Source organism: Limanda limanda, chromosome 21 (assembly GCF_963576545.1).
Source record: "Limanda limanda chromosome 21, fLimLim1.1, whole genome shotgun sequence".
In the NCBI taxonomy this organism is placed as follows: domain Eukaryota; kingdom Metazoa; phylum Chordata; class Actinopteri; order Pleuronectiformes; family Pleuronectidae; genus Limanda; species Limanda limanda.
This window is the reverse complement of record NC_083656.1, coordinates 8635482-8662316: the sequence shown is the minus strand read 5'-3', so window position 1 is coordinate 8662316 and position 26835 is coordinate 8635482. Positions and strand designations below refer to the sequence as shown.

At 41.2% G+C, this 26835-nt stretch overlaps 2 protein-coding genes across 2 annotated transcripts; one reads left to right on the top strand and one right to left on the bottom strand.

Moving 5' to 3' along the window:
* Nucleotides 1-458: 458 nt before the first annotated feature.
* Nucleotides 459-13629, bottom strand: LOC133028051 (zinc finger CCHC domain-containing protein 24-like). Its single transcript, XM_061095245.1, has 4 exons — nt 13228-13629; nt 11111-11311; nt 2108-2272; nt 459-1565 (listed from the first exon to the last, which is right to left on the bottom strand). The coding sequence occupies exons 1-4, from the start codon at nt 13438-13440 to the stop codon at nt 1452-1454; spliced, it is 693 nt and encodes a 230-aa protein (XP_060951228.1). The 5' UTR covers nt 13441-13629; the 3' UTR covers nt 459-1451.
* Nucleotides 13630-16157: 2528 nt separating this feature from the next.
* LOC133027550 (annexin A4-like) lies at nt 16158-22863 on the top strand. The gene is made up of 15 exons (XM_061094582.1): nt 16158-16243; nt 18007-18416; nt 18544-18581; nt 18769-18912; nt 19037-19124; nt 19224-19318; nt 19420-19533; nt 19741-19831; nt 20095-20174; nt 20265-20321; nt 20416-20509; nt 20666-20761; nt 21127-21185; nt 21316-21438; nt 21529-22863. Exons 2-15 carry the CDS (start codon nt 18017-18019, stop codon nt 21586-21588), a joined length of 1539 nt encoding a protein of 512 aa, XP_060950565.1. The 5' UTR covers nt 16158-16243; nt 18007-18016; the 3' UTR covers nt 21589-22863.
* Nucleotides 22864-26835: the final 3972 nt, after the last annotated feature.

Here is a 26835-nt window from a genome sequence, read left to right as displayed (position 1 = left end):
GAAAAATGAAGGTCTTGAGAGGTCAGATTGCAACCGCACAGGAAAGTGTTCTGTACGTTCTGTCACTCGTTAAATATAGATCTATAGATATATTTATATAGATATGTGTATGTCAATATGTATTCTATATGTGTATACTTCTATGTATACATAAGCATATATAGAATTAAGAAAACAGGAAAGCACACTACGTTCTGTTAGTCATGATAGCGTGTGTTTGTATGTGTATTATTTTAAATATGTTATTTGAAGATCAGAACATGTTCCATCTGGATTTGTTGTTAATGTTATTCATATAATCTCTTAGTTCCCAAACAACATGGATGGTTTAAAATCCGACTTGGGATCTTTTCTCGTTCGAGGAGACAGAACTGATCATTTAGCAGAACAGGAAAACAGAAACACAAAGTCACATGTTTAAATGCATTTTAATACAAAAACATTTGAAGAGCTCCATCTCATGGGTTACTCACATTAAGGCACATTAAACAGCGTGTCACATCCCAAAACAGTTATAATCAACTGATGGTTCTTTTCCATTTAATTATCGTTAATTTGAAATACAAAAACCCTCTGAAGCAACATGCACACGGAACCTTCCACTTAATCCTTCACGATCTTTGGCACATTCTGATCTTTATTCCTCTTTTTTGTATCGTGTTACATACGAGACATTACAACCTATGACCTATAAAAAAAAGCACTTTGCTGAGCCCTGTTAGCACCGGGTGCCAAAATATAAATCTGCTGTAATTTATTCTATTTGTCAGGAAATACATTGTTCCTGAAATATTGCATTTGTTAACAACTTTGGAATAAAAGGACCCAAAAGCTGTTTTAACTGTAGTCACATAGTATATAAAGAATAAATGTTAGTTGGCTGATATAATCCTTCATAAAGTGTAATAAGAAACAAAACTAATGGCTTAAAAATATCTCCCAATAATTATGTACCCTCCAGTACTGAAAATACAGATAATGCATACACACATTAATACTGCATATCCTTCTGAGTAAAGACTTGTTGCATATTTTATACAGAAAACATCATTTTAAGTTATTGCTGGAATATACAAACATGTGTAAAAGAGTCTTCATTTGGAAACTTCACTCGTGACTTTAGCTCCAACACAAGTGAAGTCAGACGCTGAGCTAACGTTTCTGAATTCACAGTTAAGGTAAGATTCTGGCTTCATAGTTCGGACTTCAAATGAATATTCACATAATGATAACTGAGTTACTCAAAAGCACCCAGCATAGGCAAAGTACTCGTCTCCACTGAGAGATACTGCAGAAGGCTTCCATCGCGACGAGCCTCTCACACCGAGAGTCCCAGTGTCAGAGAATAAACCGTTAGAGCTGAAGTAAGATAAAGTATATTACCTTGTATTTTTAGTTATTAAAGTAGAATTGTCCCTTTGGGGACCAAACCAGGGAAGTCGAGCAGAGAGTTATTGCACACGGCGGCAGTAGTAGCCAAGGACTTTGCATTTTTCACACAGGTGTTGGGGATGCTCTTTGCTCTGGTCCGACACGTCCAACCCGTCCGGTTTCTCCAGAGGTCGCTGGGGAAAAATGTATTCGTTAATGTAATTGTTTTTTTAACTACAGTATATTCAAAATCTGGCTATTTCTGTCAGAAAATGGAGTTGATAAACAATACAGTTTTTTTTATAGCTGCTCTTTCACTGGGGGAGTAGATATGTCTGATGGTTGCAGTAGATACAAACGACACAATCTAGAAAACACAGTAACCTCATAGCCGCACCATTCTCTAAATTCCAATTTCTACCACACTTAAATTGATGCGGTTATTAATTTAATTATGTTGGAATGTTTTCTATCGTTTACGATTGTTTTTTTAAATGCATTGAAATATGTACAAAGTAACATCCAAAGTTTAAAACTTTGCAGGATCTGATTTAACAGAGCTGATATTTATCATCTCAGCCACTGAAACTTAACTGAGATCAGGATGCTTCTAAGATATTCTGTTATTCAAAATAAGCTAAAAAGACAAGCAAAAGGAAAATCCTATAATTTGGTACCAGATGACAACATCACGACTGAATGGTACCATTCACTAGTCTGTCATTTGTGCTGTTACCTGTTTATGAGGGTAGACGTTGATGTGGCACTTGATGCACTCTTGCCCCATGTTGGCCCAGGAGTTCCCACTCATCCACTTCCTCTTGCATTTAGGGCATTTGTATTCCCCGAAACACCTCTTCTTTCCCTGATACGGGGTCAGGCCTTCACCTTTGGGTCGAGCCTGAACACAGAGTCAGAGCACGAAATAGATTCTACATCGTCAACCCACTTTCAGCTTATTTCACATCTTTAAATGACACGTTTCTAAATGTGTAGACCTCAGCAGCTTTGCAAAGATTATGTTTTCTGCCTCTCAACACCTTTGATTAACGGTTTCTCTGGTCGGCAGAGACTCAGCTGCCACAGGGGGAGCACGTTGGAAAGACACCGAGCAGAAAGTGCTGGAAAGTTAAGTTTGACTTTTGTTAGTTCATGTTGATGAATAAAAAGTTTTTGATAAAAAAGATGCTGGAAAGCAACATGATCGTCTCTGGCTGTGTGTGGGAGACCCGATCGTCAAATTCACGCCGGGTAGCCATCTGGCGTGACCTGCTGCGGCCTGCCTCTGGAGAGCCTCCAGCCGCCGCCTGTTCGCCGCTGCCTGCTCCCTGTACGTGGCCATGAACTCCTCCGCCTGCAGGTCCTCGTCTCCGGCTGCGTGGAGCCTCACGTTGGGTCCCACTGTGGCAGACGACCATGCCACAGGGGTCTGCCACACACTGCCAGAGACCAACATGCTGCTTTTCACCATCTTTTTATTCTTAAATTCACATAAGTCAAACCCTCACCATGTGTGTGTCTATCTAAGTTAGAAGACAGATCATTTCAAAGAACAAAATTAATTTTAAACTACATAGTAAATAATGGAGTAGGAACTACAGAGAAGTGTTGTACTATTGAAGAAACTAAAAAGTTTTAATACTTTTAATGGTTTATTCCAAGAAAGATGCCTTATATTGTAATTTTTGGTGTAATTTATTTGTTGGCAAGAAAAGAAGGAGTCTCAGCTTTCCCATTAAAAATGAACTCACTCCCTCCAGCTGTGTTCCCAGGGGACCATAAAGGAGGCCCCGGCCTGTGTGGGGACCAATGGGAGAGGCCTCCTTGCTATAGGACAAATACCTCAGGCCCTCAGTCATCCCACCCAGCTGCTCCCAACCCACCAACCAGGACACAAAGATCTTAGCGCAGAGGAAATAAAACCCAGATGAACTCTGCACTTGTATAACATGACAAAATCCAAAACCCATCACAAAGAAATCGTCTCGACAAGACTGGTTTGAATTAAAAGCGCCTAGTCTGAAAAAGTAGGGCCAAGTTCAAATTAAGACGGAGTCCACCCCACCGGAGGAGTTCACATCAAATCTTGTTTTGATTTCGCAGCAGAAACACATGTCAGGTTCAAAAGCTCCAGCAGATCATTCTCTTCATTTCCAGGACTACATCTGTTAAAAAACAACAACAGCCAAGTCCCTGACTGTTCAGACCACTGTGAAGCGTTTCAAGGCCTGTGTTTGCATCACTCAGCCACCGTGAGGCACTGTGGGAGGTCACTTGTGATGGCAGCGCCTACAGGGAGAGCAGGGAGAGCATCATCTTCCTGAGGGAGGAAGCAGCTTTCACTCTGCAGAGCAAGCAAAACAAACTCTGCCTGAAGTCTGGAGCCCACAGGGCAGCAAAGGGCACGGCACACTCCACTGTTTCCACTGGTCCCATCACAGATGTGACACCGATAAACAGGACCAATGAAAATCACACTTTTGACCTGACTTGGAGTGGACGGCAGGAAAGTTTGAGCAAAGGCAGAAAAATGACTGTCATCAATCCTCCTGCATGCACGACACAAGTCAAGACACTAAGAAGGTTTTTCACTCTTTCACTTCGTTTCAACCTCTTTTTTTATTTGTAATAAATCATATTTGAACCTGTTATTTGTGTCTGTGCTCATGTAGGAAAAGATTTATGCTGAAAAATGCTCTTAAAAAAATAAAGACAAGATCAATTCACGTATTAGCATGAATTTCTGCCACTGAAGGTTTATTGCTATTAATAAGCTCTATAATACAACATGGTTTAGCGTGTAAGCATGCTAATCCAATAAGAAAAAAACATTTCTATTACTTAAAAACACAAGTAACTCCAAATGTCCCAAACCCAAATAAAACTGGATCAAACAACACAGGTGTGACACGTTAGCTTCTCCTTGGATTTAAAGAGTAATAGGCTGTTTTCTTAATTTCTTATTTCTCAGGAAAACAATACGTAATCTCGTTAATTCAGAGACACAGCAGATGTTGTGAATGCAACACGCTTCCGTATGATTGGAGTTTGTTCTCTTGAATTTTGTCCTTTTTGCTTCAAACCAGATTTGGGTTTGATTGAAGATCTCTGCAGCCTCAAACCATGTGTGAGAAGTGGTTTAGCTTTCAAGACAAATAGTTTTTTCCCCCCTTGATTTATTCTGTGCATTACAACACAGACTCACCAAAAGCCATGTACCTAAAGTTGTGCAACTCCAATCAGAGCCAGAGTCCAAGGAGCGATGTGAAGCCAGATTCGGAGGCTGCAGCAGATAAGGCAGATCCTTGCAGCCTGGTGAGAGAGGCCCAGAAGGTTGGCTGCCTCCTTCTGCCATCATCTGGAATCCATCAGGATAAACAATGGACTTCTCCAAAATCCTCAATCACCCCCCCACCCCCCCTCCTTCTCCTTTCTCTCCCCCTCATTCACTCTCTCCCCCCACGTCCATACCCCCATGAGACATCCTGGAGAACGCAGCAACACCAGGCCTGTTGGAAACCATGTGGTCAATTACTCCACACTAACAAACCCAGGGCGCTCTCATCCCTTTCGCTGGGTTTAATTTGTCTCAGACCCCCGGAGCATCGGGGAGAAGCCCATCTGTTACCAGAGCAAAACAACATATTACTCACTGCAACAGGTCTCCTAAGTCTCAAAGACTTAAGGGATACTTTGAAATATCTTGTAAAATCAATTATTGCAACAGGATTAAAAACAAACAAGCGGAGCATGACTTTTCATTTTCCATAAAAAGATTAAATTAGTAGATGGTGAGAGATATTTTAGGACGATAATTATTTTTAAAAACAACATAATTATATCCTGAGCCAGGTGAAATATAACTGGGTACAATAATCAATTATTTGCCTCTGCCAGATCTGTCTTCTCACTTGAGAGCAATTACAGCTTTTTTCTGTTTCATTTCATTGTTAAGTTTATGTCTTTGAGTTTTGAAGAAAGATATTTTAAGGTGACACCATGAAAAGGAATAGTTTTTGTCCAACATCCTAATATTATTTATATATACTTCGGATTTATTAAGTGTTCAAATAGGACTATGTTGTGGATACTTCTTAAGAAGAGAACCTTTGTAATAAAAATGATATAATATAATCTCTTAAATGCGTTTTGTAATGAAGAAAAGTAAATAGAAAGTGTAATTGGTCATGAATTAGTAATTTTCTTTAACTGAAACGCTGGAGTTCATACATAAAATCATTTCCTCTTTTAAAATAGCTGACTTAATAGCTTCTTTGTCATTATCTTATCTATCTTTTAATACGCTATGAAAGAAATACAATGATACTTACTGTGTATGAGGCGGATGTGTAAGCTGCTCTTACTGTGTCATTGGTGCTGAACTCAACATTCCTCCACATTTAAACACATGTTTAAATGTGCACTAAGCTTCTCTACAGGCTTCAGCACAGTGATAAGCACAAACCTCAGAGCTGTGATTCAAGGAAACAAGATACAAGACGCTCCCTGGCCAGTGGCAGCGAAACCTATGTCCTGTTTTACACAATGGTGCTTCCTTTTTTCTTCCAGGATTTATCAGGGGCAAATGTTCCACTTGTAGAAACATGCAGATATCAAATGAGTTCTTCAGCAGCGTGAGGCTGTAATCCTTCCACACGGCCTTTCTGCAAAGCTCATCTGACACACAGAATGGATTAACCTCCCCGTCCTCAAAAAAATAAATGTGATTAGGTGTAAACAACTGCAGGCCAAAGAGCAGATGATTGGTTTTCTGTTTTCCTACGTGACTCTCTGGATTTCCACTCTTCCATCAAGCCCCATTGTTCAGAGCCTATAGGACCTTTAAACTCAGCAGAATCATACTCGCACACAAATTCACAGACATTATAGCCTTTCACCATCCATTTAACACAGAGTGCTGCTTTCATATAGGGGTTAACTTTACCAACACACTGAGTTCCAGTTGGCTGTGGTCAAGTTGATGACATATGCAGCTGTAAACTGGCTTTACATTTCACAGCGAGGGAATGACAGAGGCAGGGGGGGGTGCCAGACAAACACGAAATGCAACAGAGAAACACAACTGAGCCAGATTCAGGCTCCCAGGAGGCCAGGACCAAGCCAGAGGTAAATTTAATATCATACCTAATGTGCAGTGATGGCTGCAGTTATAGTCAGTTTTACACTGCTAGAATAATCTCACCGAAAAATAACCTCACAATTTGAAGTAGCAGTCCAGAGAAATCGATTTACAGTCGCTATGACAACAACCCGCAGCATCTGTTAATGTGCCTCAACTTTTACAAACTTTATGTCATGGTTCAGAGCAACATGTTTTTTCCAAATTGCAACTTCAAAGTACCTGAATACGCAGAAGGAGGAACAACGAGGGGAGTTGGGGCTTTCCTTGGAGCACGTGTGTGCATAGATAGGTTTATATGACTTGTAGATAAAGCAAGAACAAAAATAAGAAGAGGATACAGGCAGGACTATGAGATACATAAATAATGAGGCAGAAAACAGAGGTGACTGGGTAAAGTGGAGCAGATGAGCAGGTGAGTGTGGGAGTCAGATGGATGAATGGACGATGGCAGAAGAATGCAGTGAGAGTGGTTAGCTTTAGATTACAGATTCTGGGGGGAGTGAAGTCTGGTTTACTCGTTGAAGTGCATACCGAACCTTTCCTTATCCCTATACCCTATAAATGCCTATACTCCAGAGTCTCTGTTTACCAAGCGAGAAGTGGCTGAGGTGCAAAGCCGATCAAATTGCATACAAGGGCAGAGGAAGTCCTTAGGACACTTCATACCACCCCCTCCTCAGCTACTCTATCTACCCCCAGATTCCTGTGTTTCCTCTATCTTACTCATCCTCCTCGGCAGATGATCCGGCCAAAAACAACAGACAGCAAACTGAGGACAGATAAGACATTTAGCAGCAGTGAAAACACGAGGATAAAAGCAGCAGTATAACCGGACAGCTCTGCCTGAGATTCACCAGTTACACATTGGGCTGTGAGCCGTCTCGCTGCACCTGGACGGAAGTACAGTGTCTGGTTCTACATCAACACAGATAACAGTATCGGTATATGGAATGAGATATCAGCATAAACAAATTCTGCTCACCTGTTATATAATACAGATACATTTCCTCCATGACTATGGCTGCTTTGAGTATGAAAAATCCCCCACAGGATATTTGCTGCATGTTATTTAGTCAGTGGCTCAATAATGTTTTTTTCTGCTATGCGGTATACATCTAAAGTGTGAATACCATAACCGAGATAGAACAGAAAAATCAGGCCCGCTTCACTCTCAAGTACATTCAGGAATAGTCTATTCAATTTAATCGAGGCTAGTTTTACTTTCAAATAAATAAACTTTTGACATTGTAGGAAATGTACTAATTTACCTTATGTCTGTGAAGTAAATATGAAGCTACGTAAGGAGCCAGCTAGCTTAGCTTAGCACAAAGGCTCAAAATGGGAAAACATATAGCCTGGCTCTGTCTGGACCAAACTAAATCGTTCTACCAGTTCTAAACACACTGATTGACATGGTGAAGCTTTTCTGTTTAATTCATACACAAAAACAGGTGTCGATAAAACAGGGTTGTGTGTCAGACTTTGTTCTTGGAAAAGTCTAAAACGTTAGAGGCAACATAATTCAGTTAAAGACAATGAATGTTGATATTAAATACTAGATAAAACTCAAAGAACTAAAAATATCACTCTCATCCATCTAAGGCCAAATACAATAAAATAATTCCCTCTGAAGTTCCACTTTCCAGACCATAGGTCCAGACTAATTATCAAAGCAGATATTGTCCCTCCACTCAAACATGATTCAACTGCAGCTGTAAAGACCGGTACACCCACTTCCTGTGCTGCCCACTGTTTCCAAAACCATGGTTTTGATTTGGACATCTCTGGGCAGCTCACTGCTCACTGGCCCTGTGTCCATCCAATCGCCGCTTCTTCGCAGACGGGCAGACGGACAGAGAGAGATGGAGTTGCCTGCAGCCAAGCCAAGCAGAGCTGAGCGAACAATAAGGCCTGACTTCTTGACCTTTGGTTCCACAGGCCCTCTGCAGAAACAATGCTCTCCTTATTTAGCCCAAGCCCTTCCCACCATACACCCATTTACTGTCAGCACACTGTCCCTTATGTATTCTCTTTACAGTAACCTGGTTCAGCTACTTAATTGGCAAAGGTCGTTGAAATGTTGTGACCCGGGGGTTCAGGGAGGAAAGGTGTGAAGAAAGCATATTTTACGTAATTTGGCTGAAATTTGAAGCAGTTTTTCCATCAACGTGGCACAAAGGGTCAGAGTTTTTTTAATCTAATCTAATTTAATAACAAGTTTATTGTCTGCAACCCAAAACATCCTCAGTGTACCGAAGATGTTTATTTCATTTATCTACAGCTAAAAATACAACAGATTCCAGCACACAAAAACAAAAAGCAGTTCTGCTTAAAAGACCTTTTGTCATGACGACGGTTTACGTAATCATAACTTCAACCCTGAAATATTAGCAACACATGCTATAATCTGACATCATCGCTTTCTAAAGCAGAGCAGCAGAGCGCCAGGCCAGCAGAAATGGTTTCCAGATTTTTTAACACTATAAGGGGTGTGGCCACCCCGGAGAATTATAAAATATCTCAGCTCGGGGTAATCCTTTGACGTCTTAACCTCCTGGTGCAGCAAGTAACCCAACCCTCCACTCTGCTGTCAACGGGATGCTTACCGCTGACATGCCGAGCACAGCATGGATAGGATATCTCATACCGATGAGCAGGGCCGCAAACAAAAATTCATGGTCTGACACGTCTCTTTTTTCATTGTTTTTCATCACCTAAGGTTTCGGCTTGAAGAGCCATGTGTTTCTTTATCAAAGAAGCAGACTTTTCTAGTTGACATGGGCCCCATTCCACCCAGAGAGAGGCTGTTAAAGGCCCCACACACCCACTTCCTGTGCACTTCTTCTCTCATCTTACCGAGCCATGACATTCTTTGATTCCTGACCATACAGCTCCCTTCAGCTATGGAAACATGCAAACCAGAGAGTCAATGCTGCTAATAATCCATACGAACAAGTAATTTTACATTGCTTTGATTAATGCCTGTCACATTAACCCGTGTGGATCAGTGGTGGGAAACATCTTTCATGCGGAAAAAGATGTATATTTTTGCGACTGATGAACAGACGGTCATATCTGCCTCTTGCAGTTGAGTGAAAATGTTGAGAGCTATAAACTCACTGCATTTCATTTTCTCTGCATTCCTCACTTTGCTCCACTAATTCTGTTCATGGCTGAGCTGCACCGATCTCCTCTGAGTCGGCAGTGATGGAGGTGAGCTTTCAGGGAAGAGGTATTTTGGGGAGACATGGTTATTTTCTCTCTAGCTTTGAGTTAGATGAGAAGATAGCGGTCCAACGTCTGCAGGCTAGCTGGAGCCAGCAGTTTGTTGAATCTGGACAAAAGTGTAAACCCAACTTTTAAATGTTTTACATGGAGTTTGTACAGTTGGAGAGAGCCAAGCTAGGTGTTCTCCAGTTTTCCTGTCTTTCTGCTAAGCTACGCTAACTAGCTGCCTATTCCAGCCACATGTTTACCGTACAGAAAGTAACCTAGAGTGGCCTTCAGACGTGCAATGAAGTCTGGATATTTTCCAGAAATTTTTCCAGAGGGGCTAGATGTGAGAATGCAAATGTCAAAGTCAGTTGTCCAGACCCAATTTTCTGGAACCAGCTCATGTCCGAAAACAGCTGCACTTTCAGCAAGACATAAATGTAACTCCCAAAATGTGCAACTATGGCTTTAAGCCCACACACAGCAGGAAGCCAACACACGCCAATAAATGACATGATAACTATTAAATCTCTTGCACCAACTTCAGTTTAAGATTTTCCCATCTCTTAAAAAACTTTATATGAGTGGCCTAGAATTCCTACATTTTATAAACCGACACATTAAGCAAAGGTTCTTGTAGAAAGTGTTAAACTGCTACAGATAACACTTAGTTTTACGACCTGTGGAACTATCATGTTGCAGCTTTCACAGAATCTTCTTTCTCCCTGACAAAATTAAGTGATTAAACTTTATAAGCTTCTTATATAATCGACCTGTAAGAGTAAACCAGCTTTTCACTTTTTGCTACCTTGCTTCTCGGACCCACCCTGTCAATTAGTAATTTGATTATTTCCATTACACCTAACAAATGTCAGGCATTTCCCTCTGAACATGATCAATGGGGAACCGCAGCTGCACATGAGCCAGTGGTAATACTTCTTTCGTGTTTGGAGTAGAGGTCGTGCCTCGTTCCACAGGAAAACCTATCATCTTTCATTTAGACCAGCTCCGAGATCCAATCGGGCATCTGCTGCTCATTACCAACCTGCAGTTGTTCATCTAACTCAAAAACATGCTGAGGAATCTATCTCACACTGAAAATAAGGAATAAAAAGATATTATTCTTGGGTTTTAATATCTTTAAACAAAAAGAGCAATGAATGTGCCTGAAACTGTGGTGAAGCAGGTGGATATGAGCCAAGATTCAGATCAAATCAGATCCAATATGTCATGTTATGAATTCTCTTTTTCAGATAGCACTTTGTATGTTGATATCCAAAACACGTAGAATCATCTGACAGATGGCTCACACACTGCACAGCTGTTACAGCCGGCATTGAGGACATGCACCTGACCGAGGTGCAGCATCCCTGACTGGCTCACCTGAGGGCAGTCTTTGATGTAGTGCCCTTTGTTGAAGCAGAGGTGGCACAGGTAGTTGGGCGGCGGCCGTTTGCTGTGTTTGCGCGTCTCGGGGGACAGGGAGAGGTCGGAGAAATGGTCCGCGAGAGAACTCAGGCCGTCCACGATATTGTTGAGGGACCCGTAGGGCGAGGAGCTCTTGTAGAAATTGTTGTTCAAGGCCTGTCGGTGAAAAACATGTAGCAAGTTGAGATATCTGTGGCATTGGAACCATGTGGGTGGGAGGCTGAAATATACAAATATACAGTAGATAGCATTGATACACTAAAGCAGGGCTGCAGCTGACTATTATAGTATTTCCTCTAGTTTTCACCCCTTCTCTGTTTTTGTGGTTGATTTGTATGTTTGTGAACACGATGACACAAAAACATTTTATTTAAAATTGTGAGATATGCTGCTTTTCCACATTCTCATTGATTTCTCAGGGAATAATACATGGATCTTGACAATAAAAATCAGGCAAGTTTAGGGGACTAATATTTTGGAGTAAGTGCAATTTGGGTCAGATCCAAATAAAAATCTGGATCTAGTGAATTAAAGTTTCATTATGGGACAGTTGGGCCTTGGTGGAGCTGACGTATTGTTCATTCATTCTTTTAACCTGTTGATGAATCACGTCACTCTTTATGTAGCCTGAAAACTTTTCAGAGGCTTCTAATGCCAATCACGATTTCCCAATGACCAAAGCCTTGTCCTAAAATAGGTTATTTTTTTCAACCAACAATCAAAAACCCAGAGATGCCCTGTTTACAATGATATGAACCAAAAAACTGCAGATTCTCACATGGAGATGGATAAATTACTTTAACTATATTAAGAATTGTGGTTGATACATTTTCCCATTGATCTACTAATGAATTAATGGACTAATCTTTGTAACGCTGCACAGTATCCCTCATTTCAAACCAGGACACAGAGGAACATTGTTGTGACTGGACGATGAAAGAGCTCTTCAGCCAGCATGTCAGTCCATCACCCTGATGGCTTCTCCTGTTTGTCTCTCTGACAGAAGCCGACTTTATTTAATTTCTGCAGATGCGCTGCCTTTACCGCATTTACTCTTCGCGCCAATGGTGTCTGTTTCCTCGCCGGGACAAAATGTCTTTGTCGTGTATTATTCCGACCGGCCCTATATTGGCAGCACACAATCAGCATCATTGTGTCTCTGGAGGAGACGGGTGCTGTGGCACCGCAGGGCAAACATGAAGAACAGCCTGCAGACACTGGCTGTTTACTCTGAAGGCATCACAGACAAAGAATTGTAATCAGATGCACATGTACAATCCAGAGTACATGTTCTGCATGATATATCAATTCACTGCATGTCTGTGGCATGTGTACAGTACATCATTTTGTTTGATGGCAAGACTACACAAAACTACTGGACAGATTATGACCAAACTTGGTGGAGGGGTGCAGTGTGGGTCAGGAAAGAACCTATAAGTGTTTGCAATTTGGTGCATATCCAATTTAAAATCTAGATCAAGAGAATTCAATTGTGGTTTCATCAGGAGAATGTTTAGCATTGGCCTTATACTCCTCACGTTTGAGTTCTTCCAGTTTTAATGTGAACGGGTATATTTAGGTGTAAGTTCTGGTGACTTTTGAAGCCAACATGTAAACAGAAAACACAGTAATTATTATTAACTTTCTACTTTTCTTGAACGGGTCAGTGTTGAATCAAGCAACACCAAGTTCCACTGAGTCAAGGCTGCACACATCTCTGACCGAGCCAGAGGCCGGCCAGGGTGAACCCTCACACTTTTAAAAACCCTGTGAGAGGTTTTTTTTTCTCTTTCCTCAACCTGCCATTCCTCCAGCAGCTGCACACTGACACCAGAAAACTGTCTGAACACACTCAGGCACTATACCAGGGTACAAAACACATATTCATATGCTACCCACTCGCCACAGTGCGACCCAACGAAGGCATGCAGGTGAGGGTTACAAAAATAACCCAGGGTGAAATATGAGGGGATGACTTCCAGGGACACACTATATGGGAGAGATTTATGATATGCAGCAGAGGATGCAAAGTTTTCAACAGAGTCACAGTGGCCATGCAAGGAGTTAGTCACCTCACTCCTCAGATGGAAGAAGTTGTTGAGATAGTTGGAGCTCAGATCCGCTGCGCTGCGCTTGGAGTTGTTCATGTCCTGGAGGGAAGAGTCCGCCTCGGCTTTGAAGGCATCGAACGTGCTGCTCTGGGAGTCCTGCAGGGACATGTAGACCCAGTTGAGCAGCTGTGCAGGCTGGTACACGGCGGCACCAGTCTCTATAGCGGACATCATTCTGGCGTTGGCTGGAGAGGAGGGGGGACCGCTGCTGCGCCTCTTGGAGTGAAAGCACCGTCAGAACCGCCGGTGGGTTTTCTGGATCACCCAACTTCTCAGAGTCATCCCCCTGCTCCGGCCGGGTGGGTGTGGACCTGTGGGTCACCTGGGGGAGCCCTGGAGGACCCCGGGCACAGGACAGCGGTGTGTCGGGGAGGAAGCAGTGGAAGCATTAAGCTGAACAGCGGTTTGGAGCTGGGAGCAGTGGGACTGTGGGTTCGCGTCACAGAGGACAGGAGGTCCAATCAGCGAGCATCTCTCTGCTCAACTTCTCTCAATGTTCAGGAACATGGAAAACTAAACGCAAGAGTTATAATGAAGGAGAGAGGGTTAGTTTGGAATGAGGCCCATTCGTTTTTTGGAAATATGCATAAAAATACATACAAACATAACAGTTTAAATTCCTAATTAGACATCGGTGATCCAGTTTATATTTCTAATGACTATGTTGTTTGTTGAAAACATTTATGTTGCATAATGTTGAATGTAATTGTTATAGGCATCAAGTATGCTGTTAGAGCAATGAATGTGTATATATTATTAAGAAAAACTGACGTTTGATGAGTCATGTTTTGTGTTGTTCGTTTTTTGTGGTTTGGAGCAAATCGATCAATGTTTTGTTTTGATCATTTTCACACATGAGAGGCAAAGTTAGAAGTTATAGACTAAGCATTCATCACATGAATTCAAATAAAAGAATTTTAAAATACACTTCACGGTGCTCAGTTAAATCAACAACTAACCACCCAGTGCTTACTCACTCAGTTTAAGCTGATTTGACTTAAAGGCCTTCAGATTGAATAAAGTCTGCAATACATGTCTTTACCACAAATAGACTGCTGCCATCTAGTGATGTAAACTGATACTGAAGATAGTATTTCATTAGTTCTCATGAATTGAGGATCATGTTAAAATTCCATAGATTACAATAAACTGTAGTTTTTTGATACTGAAGCTCGTCTTCCGGCCTCTATCATTATCTATCTTATTTTCTATAAGCGAATTTAGGGATCAACATTAATAACAACAATGGAAGAGTGGAAGTCTTGAATCCAGAGGTTTAAACATTGTTTGGCGCTTCACAGATTCAGTGATGAAGAGTTCCCTCTTCACCACAGTTGGGAGGAGATCGTGCCCATTTGAGATCAAGATTTCTGGGACTCTTAAGAAAAAGAAAAGAAGCCAGATCATTCTTTATTGTAAAAATGAGCAAAAATAAGAGGACAGTCTGAGAAGGGTGAGAAATAAGTTAAGCTGAATTAAGTATATCAGTCTGTTCTATCCCATTTAAAGGCCGGGGTAGACTTAACCAGCTACAATAAAAACAAAAACTTCATGGTCCATCATTATAAACAAGCTAATGATATATCAACAAATCAGACACGGGGGTCACTTTTCTGTGGAAGTTGTACTTTTTAAACTTTTGATACTTAAGTACATTTACCTACTTATGAACATATACCTAAGTAGTGACTTTAAATAATTTAACATATCTAAGTTAAGTTTCTAGCCATCTGCAAATTAGTAATATTGTGAAGAAAAAGATCCTTTATTTAGTGTGTAATATGTCACTTTGTGCTTTTTCGTACATCCACCGAGCACCAACAGTCCAGGACGAATGAAGAACTTTTACTGGAATCAAGTGTTTTAACGTTCTTATGCTGTTAGAACAATAATAATTTTGCACATTTTGAGATACCCAGGTTTGCTTTACAGAGATAGGAAACAAAAACATGTTATAAATGATAGCAGGGGGATGTTTGCTGGAGATAAAGAATCTAGTGCAGGGGTTTTCAACCGAGGGTCCGTGGCCCCCTGGTGGTCCGCGACGGCATTGCAGGGGGTCCGCGAAATTCGCTTTGATATTTCAACACAGTTCCAGATTACTCTTGAATATCGTGAAAAATATCTAAAATAAGAAAAATGTCTGAAATAATATAAAGGTGATCATGAGGTTAAACTTAAGTAGGCCTCAATTGTTTGTGTGAGATTGTATGATTTTCATTTGTGACATTGTGCATTACTTTGTCATCTTCCCTCTTCAGTTGTAGCCCCAGTTTATGTTGATTGTTATTGAAACGTTACTTTAACATTCTCTCAACATGTCAGCTACATGTCTGTACATTTAAGTCATGAACGTTATATATTGATGTACATATGGTGCTGAGATGCAGTACAACTACAAACTGCATTTTAATTTTGTTTTCAATTCTCAAGCACTGAAAATCAACCGTTTTTTATGTTTTTTCACAGATTTTTCTAGATTTGTTTGAGGTTTTTAAGTACATATGTCTAGATTTGTATGAGGTTTTTAAATACAACCAACATGGAAGACCAAATGTTAAAACGTCTTTCTATCCACATGCTTGACGCACACACACACGTAGGCACATCAGTGGGCCGCTGATTACTTTCTAGTCAGAATGGTGGTCCCTGGGACAAAACCAGTTGAAAACCCCTGATCTAGTGGTTTAAAGTCCTTTTTTGTGAACATGTGTGTTTAAGGGAGCGTCCAGGGCTGGGACATGTGTGAAGTAAGTAAACAAACCCTGCATGTGTCCTCTAGTTACCATGCAAACTGAAGTAATGACTCACAGACACAGTTTCCAGTGTCAGTGGGAACAGTGAGTCAACAACACCAGCCCCCCCCCCCCTCCCCTGGACAATACCCGGGCAGCAGGGCGGAAACCAGCAGCCGGAGGACCCACCCACCTCCAGCCTGCATCGTCTCTTCCTGGATCAACCACCGAGTCCGTTCGAAGTAAGTCGATTTAACCTGTTTCTCTTGTGTCCACTATTCAATCACATTAATCCCACGTTGCGTTAAACACCGGCGGGTTTAACACCGAACCGGAAGTTAGCATCGTCTGATCGAACGGGACTCGACCGCCGTGGGGCTTTTTTAACGGTACCTCAGAGCCGGACTTCCTCCATTTTAGACACTAAATAGTTTCATCTCCATCTGTCAAAAACACACCCATCGTCTCTAGTGCTACGTGCTGATGCGACATGCTACATGCTAAACTTCGTCTTTAAGTATTAGGCAACATTAAGGGAGGACAGGGACAGGGGACAGTGACGCTCCGGGACATTTGTCGAAGGGAAGCACTTTAAACTTGAGAGTGTTACACGTTGTTTATACTCGCCTTGTTACTGTAGACATGTTAAAAATGGAAGTTTGTGTTAAATATTAGCTTGTAAGCTAGTTGGCTGATTGAGTGTTTTCAGGCCTAGCGATGCTCTAAGATTCTTCGCTGATGCGTTCTGGTGCTTATTTTAGAATTGTAAAAGTCACGACTGATGGTGTAAATAAACACACACTCGTAGATTGGACATACAAGTGTAAAAATAAGGATAGGTTACAGTAGTAGGCTGTTTTTGGTGTGTATTCTCGGTTAGTAATCAACACATCAGAGGCTACTAATAATTACACAGTCCATTGCGGAATTTAGTCGTTATGTTATAAAATAGACAGTGACGCTGTTATTTATATAGTTATATTTTTTAAGTGTTTTAATGTTTATAGTAAAATGGTCTTTTTTTACTCGAAGTTATCACATCTTCAGGTTGTAAATATACGGTGGGATGTAATCGTGGGATTTCCCGATAACCCGTAAACGCCTCACCAGTATTTAAAAGGGTCCAAAGGAGAAACTGGAAAGCAGCAGAGGGGTGTTACCCACCAGGAAGTCACCTTTAAACCAGTGTGTTTAGATCCCGTGACAATGGTGCATCTCTGAAGTCAGAAAACTGAAGTCCAAACTCAGTTTAAATGGCGAAAATATCGTTGAATTCCCCCAGTGCCTGGTTCCTTGTTTGCATATAAACAAATTGAAGTTGGCTTGATAATCACTCACCACTACTGAGTGGCCTGGAGCTCTAGTGAGTGTTATGCTTACCTGTGGAAGCAAACAGCCTTGTAATTCCCAAAACAACTCCTCACATAAGTGGGTTCTCATCAGAAGGATCTTGACGAGATGTTTTTTGGGTGGTCTGATGTGCGACTGAAAGGATTTGGGGACATTGCAACAAGCAGAGTTCTCACATATGGTTCTAAGAAGAGGGAAGGAACATTTTAACTCAGCTGAGTTCACTTTTAAAAAAAGAAAAAGCAGATTCATATGACATCATAAACACATGTTAAAGGCAGTTGTGAGTTTGTGACATCATAATGTAATTGAACAATTTAATATTGTTTCTAGCTGGGAGAAGGAAATGTTAGGTTTTTGTTTTTGCTGCTGCTGAGTTGGTCATTTAATTAGGAGGAAACCAAATGGGGGGGCTGGGCATCTGTTTGCATTATTTTTAGAACCCTGAAAACCTCAATGTGAGACAACGACAGTCATTATGTCTTTGCAGTTTGAATGAATCTCTATTAGCAGATTGCACCTGAGCAGCTAAACTGCACCCCAGGAGCATTTTAAGCGATAGGGATTCCCATGAAATACATGCAGACCTGAATTTCCCAAGAATAAAGTCAAGTATCATTATTAGTAACAAGCAATAACTTCATGTCACCTCCAGGTTTTGAAAAATGAGTTACCCAGGATACCCTCAACAGCCCGGTGGTTACCCACCACAGACAGGGGGCTACCCACCTCAGCAAGGAGCATATCCACCCCAGGCAGGCGGCTACCCTCCTGCAGCAGGGGGATACCCTCCGGCAGCAGGAGGTTACCCTCCACAGGCAGGCGGATACCCCCCACAGGCAGGCGGATACCCACCCCAAGCTGGCGGATACCCACCCCAAGCTGGCGGATACCCACCCCAAGCTGGCGGATACCCACCCGCAGCGGGAGGTTACCCTCAAGCAGCAGGGGGCTACCCTGCCCAGGCAGGCGGCTACCCTGCCGCAGCTGGAGGCTTCCCTCCCCAGGCCGGAGGATACCCACAGCAGCCTGGAGCAGGAGGCTATCCTGCCATGCCTCCAGCAGGTGAGGTTGCATACAGTTATTGGAATCCTGACGATTTACAGGCAACTCCAGCTAAAACATACATAAAGAACATCATGTCTAACAAATGAATGGCATTTTGATTGTTCGGTCAATGTTTTCTTTGCAGGTGGAGGCTGGGGTGCGGCACCAGGCGGTTATGGCGCGGTACGTAACTTCTTATGTCACTCCTTACGTCTGCAGAACATTTTCTCGAATAGCATATGGACTGACTTAAGCTAAAGCTCTTGTTTGCTTAAATCACCTTATCTTCACCAGCCTTACTAAACCGTAGTTGTTCTACATGAAGTTTGTCACCACATTCCTGGCCCTCACAGCTGTCCTTTGTTTGCAGCCAGGAGGAGCTCAGCAGGGATACCAAGGAGGCCCTGCCCCAGGCCAACCCATGCCAAATTACCCCGGGGCCCCAGCCACGAACCCCTCAATGCCTGGATATGGAAGTGGAGTTCCATCGAATCCTCAGAGCCCGGCCAAACCTGTACGATGCATCTTTATTTTAGGAACTCTTTACTCTGATGTCTGATCTATGTTCCAATGCCACTTAAAACATACAGCTATTTCGTCTTCTAATATTTTTTTCTCTTGTTTATTTTAATTTACAGAAAGGCTACAGGGGTTCTATTAAGGACTGTCCAGGCGCTGATCCACTGAGGGACGTTGAAGTTCTTCGCAAGGCCATGAAGGGTTTTGGTAAGCACATCTAATGTATCCTCATTAAAAATGAATCAGCACTTTATGGGCCAATTCCCTTTTTTTTACATTGATTGGAAAAACATGACTCTTTAATAGGCACTGATGAAAGCGCCATTCTTGAACTTCTGGGAAGTCGCACCAGCAAGCAGCGAGTACCAATGGTGCCTGCCTACAAAACGACCTATGGAAAGGTATGTTTTACTATTTAATTCACCGTTTAACTTTCTTTTGTATTTTTTATTTTCATGCCCTCCATGTGACCTTGCTCTCATGTCTATTTTTCCCCTCCCAGGATTTATTCCACGATCTGAAGTCTGAGCTCACTGGAAACTTTGAGAAACTGGTTGTTGCCATGATGTTGAGTCCCTCGCACTTTGACGCGTTTGAACTCAGAGAGGCTATAAAGGTTGGAGGCCTCAGTTATTTTCTTAGCAGATGCTTCATTTGTGGTTTTGTAGTTAGAACCGCAGTGTGTGACTCATTGTGCAATAGGAAAATAAGAAGAAAACAAACATCCCTTTTGTACAATACAATGTCAGACCAGGGCCCCAAGTCCATTTTTACTTTTTGATTTGTGTTTGTTTGTGAGCATGTTTTTGTATATTTTTTTCAGGGCGCAGGAACTGATGAAGCTTGTCTGATTGAGATTCTGTCATCACGCTCCAATGCAGAGATTCGTCAAATCACCACTATCTACAAATCTGGTGAGTTCTGATGTTGATCTTTATACTTTTGATAAAAACATTTTTTTTTAAAGAATGGCAGAATAATGTTTGAAATTGATCTTAAAATTTGAATGTTTCAAAATAATCTTGTAATTTGAGTTATCACATTCAGGCTGGATTTTAATTATTTATACAAAATAAATATTATAAATTGGATAATGGATTTTTGAAGGAGGTGCCAGCAAATGCAAATATTAGGCAAATGAGTGTATTTTACTGAAAAGGCCACACTGTCCTCCTAGAGTACGGGAAGACCCTGGAGGACGCCATCAGCAGCGACACCTCTGGTCACTTCCGCAGGCTCCTGGTCTCTCTCAGTCAGGTAGCTGCTGCTTTTTAATGAAGAGAGACAAAATATTCAAGTATTGATAACATGTTTTTCATTGATAAGTCTTTGTCTTACTCCATCTAGGGAAACCGTGACGAAAGGGAGACTGTTGACATCTCTATGGCTAAACAGGATGCTCAGGTTTGTAGGTGACTCAGGGTTGTAACATTCTTGTAAGCAATTAGCAAGCCTTATCATGTTCCTCTTTTTTAATGTGTACGTACGTGTGTTACAGAAACTTTATGCTGCCGGAGAACACAAAGTGGGAACAGATGAGTCTCAGTTTAATGCCATCCTGTGTGCTCGCAGCAAGCCTCACCTCAGAGCAGGTATGTTATTGCAACATCCCTTTTCTTCCACTCTTCAAGCTCTGAATATAAACTCTACTTCTGGGTTTTCCAGTGTCACAGCCGCTGCACACACGGACCTTTTGATTCATATGTTTGCAAATATTTAGATTTGCATGTGTCCCTTGTCTTTGACAGTTTTCCATGAGTACCAGCAGATGAGTGGGAGAGAGCTTGAGAAGAGTATCTGCAGGGAAATGTCTGGCAATGTGGAGGATGGCATGGTGGCTGTGGGTAAGTTTAGGGCTTTACGTCTTTTTTTCCCTCAAACCTCAACCAAAGTGAAGAGCCATCCCAACAACATTTTTAGGCTCTACATTTACATTTAAGTCATCTGTCCAGATGTCGTTCTCCAAAGCTTTCCTGGAAGGACAAAAATATCTTTCAGGCTTTGACTTACCTTTTTTAATTCTTGACATATATAATAAAACATAAAATAGAATACAGTTACTTTTTTTTAGTCCATAATTTCATCCTTAAACAATCAGCTGTTTGACTTGTTCTCTCCATCTTGTCTTTGTGGGGCGTTGGTCTGATCTCGCAGATACAGACCCGTTAATTTTTTTATTTAACATTCAATATCTGCTCCTGTTTTCTAGTGAAATGCATCAAGGACACCTCTGCATACTTTGCAGAGAGGCTCCACAAGGCCATGAAGGTACTTTGTTTTTTCTCATTTACTCCTCTTAATCACATACCAAGAAGGTTACCTGCTTTGATATGATCGTATTGGGACAGAGGAGAAGATTTCACTGCTGCAGTCAATGAGTATTGTGATGCATTTGCAGGGTGCAGGCACCAAGGACACCACCCTCATTCGGATCATGGTGTCCCGCTCTGAGGTTGACATGCTGGACATCCGAAAGGACTATTTGAAGGCCTATGGAAAATCCCTCTACACTGAAATCTCAGTAAGTGCCGTCTGTCATGTTACTTTGACAAACAAATTTTCTGATCTTTTTCAGCCATCTTTACGTGATACATTTTTCTTTGTTTCTCAGGGTGACACCTCTGGAGATTACAAGAAGCTTCTACTGAAGCTGTGCGGGGGTAGCGACTAAATGAAAAGAAGCTAAACCCTCCAATGGACAGTATATGTACGTCCACACTGAAACAATGTTATAGGACTTACTATCACCTCTGATGCATGCAGTTAATATTAGTTTTCCTGAAACAATGGTAAATTAACATTAGTTTTGTATTCTCTTCAATGAAATAGATACTACTGTATGATTGCCAAATAGCAAAAATATATTAATATGAAGAGTTATAAAGACACAGTAGATTGATTTTATTTGATGAGGTGAATGAGAACCAGAAAATGTCAAACTCAATCAACAAAAATGAAACTTATTATTGTGCTAACAATGTTATATCGTAGTCCAACAATCTGCTGCCCAACTCAGTTTGTGATCATTAAAAGTTTTAAAAGAAAAATTGTCATGATCCCAAACTGGATGAAGAGAGTGTAATGAAGTGAAGGATGAAAAAAAGGTGAAGGCAAGCGGCTCAAATATATTTTTCACAGTATATCATTTCAGCATTATTGGGGCAAAATTTACTGCACTGCCAATCATTTCATGTGTGCAAAGTTATAAAATAAAAAGCTATATGAGACTGTTAAACCGGTTTTCTCAAAATGATTCTTATAAAGAATCATCTGTTGCTTCTTTAACAAGTGACAGACAAATCCAGGTTATTGTTTGAATGTAAGAAATAAAGATCTGCAAAGGGCATGTTCGTGCTAACTAACAAGAATTCTACTTCTGCTTTAAAGTCTATGAAAGTTGCTATATATTTTTATTTATATCAGCTCTAAAAAACATGTTTAGCTCCTTAAATGTAAAACTTTCCAATCATTGCTCAGCATTTACAGACGGAGTTGCCTTTCTCTGAACATTGAAAAGCCAAAGCATAAAGACATATCATTTTGTGCCTTTTGTCAGGGCTGCCAAGTGCAGAGATATTTGATGTTTCAATGTGCAAACCATCCCTTACCGTACATGTGCTTTTGCAGAAATGTAAACTTTATATTGTATGGTTTTTAATACCTTGCTTACACATTCTGTCATAGTGTCCTGTACTGGTTTATTCTGCCAGTAGAGGGCTCTTGGCTCACATGAAGAGCCGTTGCTGATGTCTGTGGTTCTGTTGCCTCCTGACTGGGAGTTTGGCATCGAGCTGAATATCTAATGCACTAACTCTACTTTTAAATCATCCTTATAACATGATAATGTTAGGAACTGAATGCCTTGTATTGTTCTAACATTTCGCCATTTGATAGTTCCAGCATTGAAGCAGCCACTTTCAATAAAAAAATATTTGGCATATCTGGATTGTATTTGTGAACTGAGTCTGTGTGTTTTGCATGAAACGTGGATCGTGGATTTTCTCTGAGCCGGCACACAATGAGTAATTTGCATTTCAAAGATGGTCTCATTTTCAGCACCTCGGTCTGTATTACAATCCCCCCCCCCCATCTCCATCCTAAGAGCGCCAGGCGCTGTGTGTTGTGTTAAAAGGTGCGAGTAATGTGGCTTACGTAAGTCGTGTCTGTGTGCTGTATAATCGGAGAGGGGGAGAGAATGCTCAGGTTGGCTCTGCTGCTCGAGTGATATGGCACAGAGAGCCCTTTTTTCGAGGCTATAAATAGTGTCCATATTGGAGACATGGTTGTCCTAAAGTCGTCTTTCTGTTGTGCTCACTCGCCTCAAAGTGCCGCCTCAGAGGAACTGTGATGGGGAGACAAATGACTTCACTGAGCCTCGCCTCTCCTAACCCTTCCTTACTTCTCATACACACTCAAAGTGAAAAGCTCCCACCAGCTGGAGGACAAAGTGGGATGAATATTTGATGTCGGTATTTGTGTATTTTCTTTCCAGTGGAGCCAGTTTGCCACGATACCCCCTAAAATATATAGGTCAAAAGCAAATCTTAGGGGGGTGGACCTTTCCATTTTCCCCGCTTTTACTTTTAGAGACAAAACAGAATACTCCCCTGATTTCCAGACAAAGTGCTTTAATTATTAACACATGGACTTTGGGATGCTGCACTTACTTCTGGGACTCAATTACACTTTAAAACATGCTCACAGGGTTACACTGCTTTACTGGACAGTGCAGATGGGAGTCGTGTCAGTTAAAAGTATTGGTGCACGTCATCAGCTCCAGTCAACGAGGTCAGTGATGAGGTCGTGACCTTTGCATTTCCCATCACACCTCCGGAGCTTCCTTTCTTCTTTAGTGACAATTTAAATGATTCAGATTTGAATTTGGGGTGATCCATCCATGCATTCCTGAAAACTCCTTAAACGTGTCCCTCAGGAATGAAATCAAATAATGATTTCAGTTTACAATTTAATACCTCTTCAAAGAAAGTATTTTTTCATCCAAAATTTCTCCAGAATAATTCATGGATCTTGATTGAAAAAAATCTGGCAATTTGGTGGAGATCCAAATAGACATTGTGAATGTAAATGTTGTTTCATAAGGGGACTGTTGGGCCTTGGCTCTGCCATTTTATTTTATTTTTTTTAATCTTTGAATGCTAAATAATTCATAATTGATATGGTACTCTGAGGGGAAAATCCTACAGACAAAGGGAAAAGAGGAAAATACCTAAATAAAGTGACAAATATTGAAAAAAATTCAATCCAATTGTACGGTTGGGTATTAAACAATTTGGAAAATAAATCCATTTCAGTGAGTCAACTGAGTCTAGTCACCGCTTTTACCTTAATTCACATCCCCATCACAATCCTCTAATATTAATAATTGTCTCCTGGACAATCAGTACAAGTAAGTATTGACCTAATAGTTGATTTGCAGTGGATTTTCTGCAGCCGTCCAATAAGGAATGTGTGGTTGAGGGACATTTGGTTGCCAGGGACATAATCCTGCTTTAAACTTCATGAGTGCATATGAGCAAATTACAAACCCGAGGATTAGATCAACAACACATAATGAGATGTTGCAGCAGATATCACTATAGCCCCCCCGTCTGCAGAGCTGCAACCTGCACAGTTTGAGGCTCATCCTCTGATATTTGGCAAAATAAGAGAATAAATCCTGTTCAACCTGCTCCTTTCACTTGTCTATATACGTCCATCAAAAGAGGCTTTGGAGAAGAGCGGCGCGCTGCCAGAGGTCAGCAAACTACCACAAAACCCAGCCAGAGTTTGAAGATTTAAGGGTGTCCCATTTCAGTCTAGAATTTACATAGTTCCTACGCATCTCAGCTAGTTTTCTTGGTGAGCTCCAGATGGATTTTTCCCTGCAGGGAAAATAAATTAGTGGAGTTTGTTATATAACCACTTAGATTGTTAAAGCTGTTTTAAACTCAAGTGAAGAAATGTATAGGCACAGTGTGTACCGTATTAAGCCTTAAAGCCAAGCTCTGCCTCACTCGAGAGGAGAGTCACAGTCCTCATAAAGCCAATACACTGAAATCCCTTAATTATATATAGAGCAGTGTCAGAAATGAAGGTAAATATTTGGTAGATTTCCACATTGAGCATTTTGTGAGGTCATGCATGTAAGGCTACAGCTGAGAGTGTATGGATTTCCTTACACATGATTTCATCCCTGCGTTTACGTCATTTGTTTCTTGAGGATTTCTGTGTTCTGTGACGACTGCCTCCTTTAAGATCTGATGGATTATGTGGAGCAGAAGAAAGCTCACGGAGCGGGGCAGATGTGTCAAGGGACAATCCAGATGAGTAACAGGCAACTATATATGATCCGGAGGTACATATACAATCTGCCCTGAAAAGAGATCACGTCAGACATGACAGCTGTTCCAGTTTTCTCAAAATGAAATTACACACGATTCAAAAATTCATAATGCATGTGCAGCATCAATAACTGGATACACAAAACAGGTCACGCTTTGGAGAGCAAAGCACAAATCAATAAACGCATGATTTTCAATGCTGTAATATTTACACAACTGCATAACGTTAAAGATTGGTGCCAGATTACCAGAATTTGTTTTAAAAAAAACTATATTGTACGGTACCACTTGCCTGCTTAATACAATGCTCCTTAAACACACTGTATAACAACAACCAACAACCACAGATTGAGACATTTATTTTCCCACTACAACATAAGTAAGTCCCAGGAGAGCGATAGGAGATTTGGGGAGATTACGATGTCATTAAGCTTCTGTACAACAAAAAGACAGAAATGACAAAGAAGATTATTTTGTGATTTTAGGGCAGTATTTGACCAACATTTTGTATATGTGTGTGTGTGTGTGTGTGTTGTATTGGGAACCACAGGATTACAGCTGCACATGGAGTTACAATTAAATGTCACTCAATATAGCATATTCTTTGTTCTATACTGTCCTAGATAAATACGTCAGTAGAAATATCTCTTCGGTCCACATCCTCAAGGAAAATGTAAAAGGTTTGTCATCCAGTTTATATAGTTGAGCATATTATTCATAAAATATAATGTATATTTATACACTATATGGTAAGTAGTGGGACACAACTCTTATTCATCGAATTCAGGTGTTTCATTCAGTCCCATTGCCATCAGTTGGATGAGGCCCCTTAGTTCCAGTGAAGGGACGCTTAATGTTTTAGCTTACCGAGACATTTTGGACAATCCTATGCTTCCAACTTTGTGAGTTTGGGGAAGGCCCTTTTCTGTTCCAGCACGACTCTGCTCCAGTGCACAAAGCAAGGTCCATAAAGGCACGGCTGGGTGAGTTTGGTGTGGAAGAACTTGACTGGGCCGCACAGAGCCCTGACCTCAACCCCATCCAACACCTTTGGGATGAACTAGAACGGAGATTTGCAAGCAAGGCCCTCTCGTCCAGCATCGGCGTCTGACCTCACAAATGCTCTTTTGGATGAAGTGGCGAAAATTCCACACAGACACACTCCAAACCCTTGTAGAAAGCCTTCCCAGAGGAGTGGGAGCTTTTATAGCTGCAAAGGGGGGGACCAACTCAAAACAAATATGGAAAATGTATTTGAACAGAGTCTGTTAAAGGGATCACACGCGTGGATCAAAGTGGACGCCGTTTTCAAATTGAATTAGGATGTCAGTGCTTATGGACGCTTAGATGACACAGCACAAGCAGTATGAAGGCATTTAAGTTTTGTTTTTTACATTTGAAGAATCGCTAAACATTTACTTCAATTGTATTGGATTTGGCTGCAACACTGTTTACCCATGAAACTCCAAAAAGTGTTTTGGGGACTCTAACACTTTACCCACCCCTCCATCTGTGGTGAGTAGATAATGAGTGAAGTTTTCATTTTTGGGTGAACTGTCCCTTTAAAGGTTCAGTGT

Bases quoted from the DNA above. Each gene is read 5' to 3' on its own strand.
- LOC133028051 (XM_061095245.1), bottom strand. From the start codon at position 13,440: ATGATGTCCGCTATAGAGACTGGTGCCGCCGTGTACCAGCCTGCACAG. The intron at 2,273-11,110 runs GTGAGCCAGTCA...CTCTGTGTTCAG, and splicing joins ACATCAAAGACTGCCCTCAG to GCTCGACCCAAAGGTGAAGG. The intron at 1,566-2,107 runs GTAACAGCACAA...ATTTTTCCCCAG, and splicing joins ACGTCTACCCTCATAAACAG to CGACCTCTGGAGAAACCGGA.
- LOC133027550 (XM_061094582.1), top strand. From the start codon at position 18,017: ATGAGTTACCCAGGATACCCTCAACAGCCCGGTGGTTACCCACCACAG. The intron at 18,417-18,543 runs GTGAGGTTGCAT...TTTTCTTTGCAG, and splicing joins TCCTGCCATGCCTCCAGCAG to GTGGAGGCTGGGGTGCGGCA. The intron at 19,319-19,419 runs GTATGTTTTACT...TTCCCCTCCCAG, and splicing joins ACAAAACGACCTATGGAAAG to GATTTATTCCACGATCTGAA.